We start from the raw sequence: 6,692 nt of genomic DNA on the forward strand, positions 1-6,692 counted from the left end.
CCAGCATTTTTTTCCCACTACCAACCATCTCCTTAAACCCCTCTTCTCTGCCTCCTCTACCCTCACCAAAAATAAGTGCAAGGAGCTCATGGACTTCTTTGTGACTGAGATTAAGACCAGCTGTTTAGTTGCCTCTGCTGCATCCTTTTTCCTCTTGACCGCCAAGCCAAACGTCCCCGCCCCCCTCCCCCAGGTTTCTTTGCCCAATCCCTGAACCAGTGTCATGACGTCTCCAAATGACCTTGAACATCAAACACATTATCTCCTGCTCTTTCGACCCCAATTCTACCAAATCATTGACCACCAAATTCTCCTCTTTGCCCCCATGCTGGCTGACATTGTAAATGGTTTCCTCTCCTTTGGTACTGCCCCCTCCCTTTCAAAATTGCCATCATTACCCTCCCCTCAACCCCTTTTCTTATAAAGAATAGTCTCTGATGAATCTAGCACCCCATCTCTGACCTCCCTTTCTTCTTCAAAGTCCTTGAACACATTGTTGCCCATCTTTCCCAGAACTCCATGCTTCAGTCTCACCAGTCAGGTTTCTGCCCTTGCCACAGCACTGAAACAGACCAAATCAAAGTCAGAAATGACACCCACCGTGACCAATATGCACTATCCCTCCTTATCCTTCTTGACCTCTCTGCAGCCTTTGAAATAGTAAGTCATACCATCTTTCTCTAATGCTCTCGTCCTTTGTCCAACTGAGTGGAACTGTCCTTGCTTGGTTCCACTCTTACCTATCCAATCGTAGCCAGAGAATCTTCTGCCATAGCTTCTCCTCCCACTGCTCTACCGTTACCTCTCGAGTCTCCCAAGGATCTAGCCTTGGCCCCCTCCTCACTTGTACGCTGACAATGCACAGTTCTAGCTCTCCACCACCTCTCTCGACTCCTCCATTACATGTTGTCAACCTGTTCGTCCAGCATCCAGTTCTGGATTGGCCACAATATCCTCCAGTAAACATTGGGAGCACTGAAGCTATCAGCCTGGATTTTACATCGGCGGTGCTTTCCGTGCCGGATGGGGCGGAGCTGTTCTGAGGTCGGGAAACCCGGAAGAACAAGTTTCCTGAATGTCCTGTAGTTTTTAACTTCGGGCTGCTTTAAATGTTTTCCCGTCAGTTTCCTGCCCACAGGCAGCCTGATTGACAGGCTAAAGGTTTCTCAGGCGGGAAGCTTGTAGCACAAGACTGCAGCTGAGGAGAGCAGTTAGGTCTAGTGGGGGTGGGGGGGTTGGCGTGGGGGCGGGAGCAAACAGATTGCGGGGAGGGGTTTACTGGGTAACTTGTTGGGCCTGGAGGAAGCAGTCCTGCTCCTCCTGGCCCACAAGTGGTGCTATAAAGGCACTTATCTCATGGATTCAGCCCACTCGCTTCCTTTCACTTGCCGGGTTTCCCTAAGCCTGGGAAACCTGACCAATATTAAAATGAAGGCAGATATCCCCATTATATTTACATGACCAACCCGCCTCCCGCGAGCGGATAGGTTACCCACCCTTTGTCCCGCCTCCATTAAACCGGAAGTGGGCGGGTTCGAAGTGAGTTGGGTTCCTGTTTCAGATTTTTGAAATTTTAACCTCTTGACCCGACCCCAACCCACCCGTTTTGGGGAGTTAAGATTTGGCCCATTGTCTTTGGCCCCTGCTACAAACTTACCTCTCCTAGCCAACCTACCATCTCCACTGTTCATAAACTTTAGCTCATACAAGCTGCCCAGATCCTATCCCACACCAAGTCCAGTTCACCTATCACCAAACTTGATCATTTTAAATTATCATGATCATGTTCAAATCCCTTCATAGCCACACCCTCCCCCTCTCTATAACCTATTCCAACCCTCTGGAACCTCTGCATTCTTCCACCTTCTGCCTCTTGCACGCCCCCACACCCTTCGCCCTGTCACTGATGGCTATGCCTTCAGCCATCCTAAAACCTGCCCGCTTCTCCACCTCTCTCTCCTCCTTTAAGCCCCTCCTTAAAACCTATCTGACCAAGCTTTTAGTCACCCTTCCTAATATCATCTTCTCCTTTGGCTCAGTGCCAATTTTAGTCTGCCTACTCTTCCATGAAACACCTTGGGACATTTCCCTACATTAAAGGCACTATATAAATGTAAGTTCTTTTTCCACTTTAACAAAAAAATAAATTCCATGTCAACTCCATGAGTCTGAGTTGCTTCTACTTTCCTTTCTAGTGAAAGCCTGGTCTTGGCTTGTTTAGTGACAGCTAATATTAGAATTTATAATTTGCACATCTTATTGGGTACTCAGTGTACTGTATATTGTGCTCGTTTAAAAACACTTTTATTTTTTTCATTAGAAAAATGGCAATGAAATAATGATTCATTCTCCTCTGCTCCTCTTCACCCCAAAGGTCATTGATGTTAGTAAGAGTCAAATGAGTATGACACCTGCTAAGATTGAGATTACTATGAAGAAAGCTGAACCAGTATTATGGGCTCGGCTTGAACTACCTCCACCACAGCCTCAGAAGAAAGCACCAGAATCAAATGAAGATGATGATTGAAAGACACTGGGACCAATTTAGGAATGTGAAGTGGGGGTGGGGTGGGGGGAAGTAGAAGAGAATATTTACTGTTAAAATTAATGTATCGTGTAATACACTTAGATTCTGTACCCACATTTTGGAGACATTAATTTTCACAGAATAACTTTGCTTGCTGTATTTTTGGTGCAAGGCTTGGAGAGAGATTTATGAACAAACTGTATGACACTGCTGTTGTTTTAAGCTGCATAGATTTACTTTGTGCAACCTATGTAACTCCATTGTCCAGCACATTGATAATATGCCCAAAAGCTATGCCAGCATCCTCACAACTTGATTGAAATTAAATAAAGACCACTTTTCCCAGTGTTTGGAACGCTGTTACCTATTAGAATTCTTTTTACATGACCTTGATAAAATAACATTTTATTCCTGTTCTTTTGAAAATAAAAGAATGAAATAATCCATTGAAACTGCCTATATATGTTTTTATGGTTGGACTACCTAAGGTGTAAAAATCCTAATTTGATGTTCATTGGCAGGTTAGAGGGAGAGGTTGGCATAGTAGAAATTAAACCCATTTAGCTGCATCTATTTGTGGTCAATGCTGCTCAGATAAGCCTGCATGTTAGCTGGTGCTATCGCTCTTTGGGGTATGGTGTTGCCTCCATGCTGTTCAGGAGGATTTTCTACTGCATGTTGCTCTTTTAGTGATGGTTCAATCACGTGCTTGTAAGTTCTCTAAAGATCAACTAATAACTATCTGTGGGAAGGATAATGGTGTATCTTAGGGTCAAGTTGTCTCCAACGTGACACATCTGACGAGATTGGAACCAAATCAATCTGGCAGACTCAGTAATCCAATACCTGAACCCAGCAGGTCTGCAGGGTGCAGTTGACAATTTATTACCCAACTGGGCTTGTTACTGGGACCTAAGGGAAGGAACATAGAAAAATAGGAACAGGAGTAGGCTATTCGGCCCTTCAAGCCTGCTCCACCATTCAATATGATCATGGCTGATCCTCTATCTCAATACCATATTCCCGCTCTCCCCATACCCCTTGATGCCTTTTCTGTCTAGAAATCTATCCAGTGATATATTCAGTGACTTGGCCTCCACAGCCTTCTGTGGTAGCGAATTCCATAGGTTCACCACCCTCTTGAGTGAAGAAATTTCTCCTCATCTCAGTCCTAAATGTTCTACCCTGTATCCTGAGACTGTGTCCCCTTGTTCTAGACCCCTCCGCCCCCCTCCCCCAGCCAGGGGAAACATCCTCTCTGCATCCAGTCTGTCTAGCCCTGTCAGAATTTTATACGTTTCAATTGGTGGATTTAATATGTTTCTTTAAAATGGTAATTGAGAAAATAATGGGACTTAAGATGGACAAATCTCCAGGACCTGGTGGTTTCCACCCCAGGTATTAAATAGGTGAGGAAATTGCTGATGCATTAGTCATATTTTTCCAAAGCTCCCTAGATTCAGGAACTGTGCCTTTAAATTGTAAAATTGAAAACTTTGCTGCATTATTTAAGAAGGGAATGTGGGGGAAAACAGGTAATATCAATTGAGGGGAAGTTACTGGAATATCATCAGAGACTGATCAAATGAGTCAGCCTAGATTTGAGCAGGGTAGGTCATATTTAATCTAGTTGCATTTTTTGAGGTCACTAGCATTGTGCATAATAAGGGTGTGTCTATGGATATTTAAAGAGTTCCCGAAGGCATTTGATAAGGTTCTGCACAAGGGATTATTAGCAAAAATGAGAGTGCACAAAATTGGAGTTAACATTGGGAGATTGGACACAGTAGGGATAAATGTAATGTTCTCTGATTTGACAGGATATGACTAGAGTTATTCCCCAGGATCTGTACTGGGGTCTCAACTTTTCACCATCACCATATAACTTGGATGAAGGAATAGAGTTTTATATCCAAGTCTTTTCCGATGGCACTAACTTAGGAGGCACAAGAAATTGTGTAGATGGGAGCAGGAAGTTACAAACTGAACCAAGACATTAAATAGTGGGCAAAACTATGGCAGATGGATTTCAGTGTGAGGTCATCCATTTTGGACCTGAGAAACACAAAGTGGAATATTTTATTAATGGTGAGAGACTAGGAGCTGTGGAGGAGCAAATAGATTTAGGGGTCCATGTACACCAATTATCAAATGCCAATGCAGTTACAAATAGTAAAAGGCTAATGGAATGTTGACCTTTAGCTCAAGGGAGGTGGAACTCCAAAGTGAGGAAGTGATGCTTTAGTTTTACAGATCCTTTGTCAGACCCCATCTGAAATACTGTTAGGTTTCAGGCACCGAACGTCAGAAAAGATATACTGGCCTTGGAGGGGATACAGCACAGATTCACCAGAATGAGACCAGGGCTTAAACAACTAAATTATATGGACAGGTTGCTTAAACTTGGTTTGTATTCCCTTGAGGTTGGAAGGTTGAGGGATGATCTAATCAAACTGGTTAAAATGATAATGAGATCCGATAGAAAAATGATTTCCTCTGGTGGAGGAATCCAGAACAAGGGGACATTACCTTAAAATTAGAGCTAGGCTATTTAGGAGTGAAATCGGGAAGCACTTTTTCCATATAAAGGGAATTGAAAATCTGGGACTCGCTCCCAAAAGGCTGTGGATCCTGGGTCAATTTAAAATTTCAAGACTGAGTTCGATAGGAGATCTGTGGGTAAATCTCATTGACATACAAATCAGCCACAATCGAATAAATGGAACAAGCTCAAGGCCAAATTGCTCACTCCTGTTCCAAAGGGACTAGCTGAGGGCTGAGATTTTTCCAGTTGGCTTCAAATATCCCTGCACAACAGTGCCTGAACTGGACAAACAGCAATATAACTACCAATGCTCAGTGCTGCCAAGTTATGTGGTTTTAGCTGGCTACATTGCAGCAGGTGTTTGTTAACCTATACTTATGTTGTCTGGGTTGAGGTAGTGAGGAGGGGATTGCACACTAATATAAGACAAACTATGTGGAACTCTCCGTTGTTTGCGTTGGAGACTTTTGAAGGTAAAGAGCTCTTTCCGCACATAGCCGTGTTCAGGACTATCTCCTGTGCTTTTGTTACATCTGAAGAGATTTTAATGAAAGAAATTGTTTTTCTTGTTACTGTCTTAAATTATTCTATCATAGCTTATGCCTTCTCTGAATTTTCAAAACTTTTTGCTACATACACAAACAGCTGAGTCATGCAATATGATTTTTATTTGTTCCTTTAAATGAGGTATAAAGTAATATGAATGCATCCGTTAGATCAAAGCACTTCCTTTCTGAAACCAATATGTTTCTTTTGAACACATCATAAATATTTTGTTGGTTGTATTCCTGCTGGTCAGAGTCTAGTTATAGAAACATAGAAGATAGGAGCAGGAGTAGGCCATTCGGCCCCTCGAGCCTGCTCCGCCAATCAATGCGATCATGGCTGATCATCCAAATTCAGTACCCTGTCCCTGCTTTCTCCCCATATCCCTTGATCCCCTTAGCCTTAAGAAATATATCTAACTCTTTCTTGAATATATTTAATGAATTGGCCTCAACTGTCTTCTGTGGTAGAGAATTCCACAGGTTCACCAATCTCTGGGTGAAGAAATTCCTCCATCTCAGTCCTAAATGGCTTACCCCTTATCCTTAGACTGTGACCCCTGGTTCTGGACTCCCCCCGCCATCAGGATCAGCCTTCCTGCATCTAGTCCTGTTAGAATTTTATAAGTTTCAATGAGATCCCCTCTTATTCTTCTAAACTCTAGCAAATATAAGCCTAATCGACCCAATCTCTCTTCGTACGTCATTCCGGTCATCCCAGGTATCAGTCTGGTGAATGTTCGCCGCACTCCCTCCATGGCAAGAACATCCTTCCTCAGATAAGGCGACCAAAACTGCACACAATACTCAAGGTGTGGTCTCACCAAGGCCCTGTACAACTGCAGCAAGACATCCTTGCTCCTGTACTCGAATCCTCTCGCTATGAAGGCCAGCATACCATTTGTCGTCTTAACCGCCTGCTGCACCTGCATGCTTACCTTCAGCGACTGGTGCACAAGGACACCCAGGTCTCGTTGCACTTCCCCTTTTCCCAATCTATTGCCGTTCAGATAATAATCTGCCTTCCTGTTTTTGCCACCAAAGTGGATAACCTCGCATTTATCCACATTATACT

General features: G+C 43.5%; 1 protein-coding gene across 3 annotated transcripts in view; it reads left to right on the forward strand.

The window, feature by feature from the left end:
* Nucleotides 1-5,642, forward strand: part of LOC147111689 (cysteine and histidine-rich domain-containing protein 1-like) — a 38,338-nt gene extending 32,696 nt beyond the window's left edge. For all 3 annotated transcript variants that reach the window (XM_085998796.1, XM_085998795.1, XM_085998797.1), the window contains one exon: nucleotides 2,375-5,642. In XM_085998796.1, the coding sequence (XP_085854922.1) occupies nucleotides 2,375-2,527 (153 nt within the window). In that variant the 3' untranslated portion in view covers nucleotides 2,528-5,642. The remainder of the gene's footprint in view (nucleotides 1-2,374) is intronic.
* Nucleotides 5,643-6,692: the final 1,050 nt, after the last annotated feature.

This window comes from Somniosus microcephalus, chromosome 10 (genome assembly GCF_052327205.1).
Source record: "Somniosus microcephalus isolate GS21.2 chromosome 10, FLI_Smic_1.0, whole genome shotgun sequence".
Classification (NCBI taxonomy): Eukaryota; Metazoa; Chordata; class Chondrichthyes; order Squaliformes; family Somniosidae; genus Somniosus; species Somniosus microcephalus.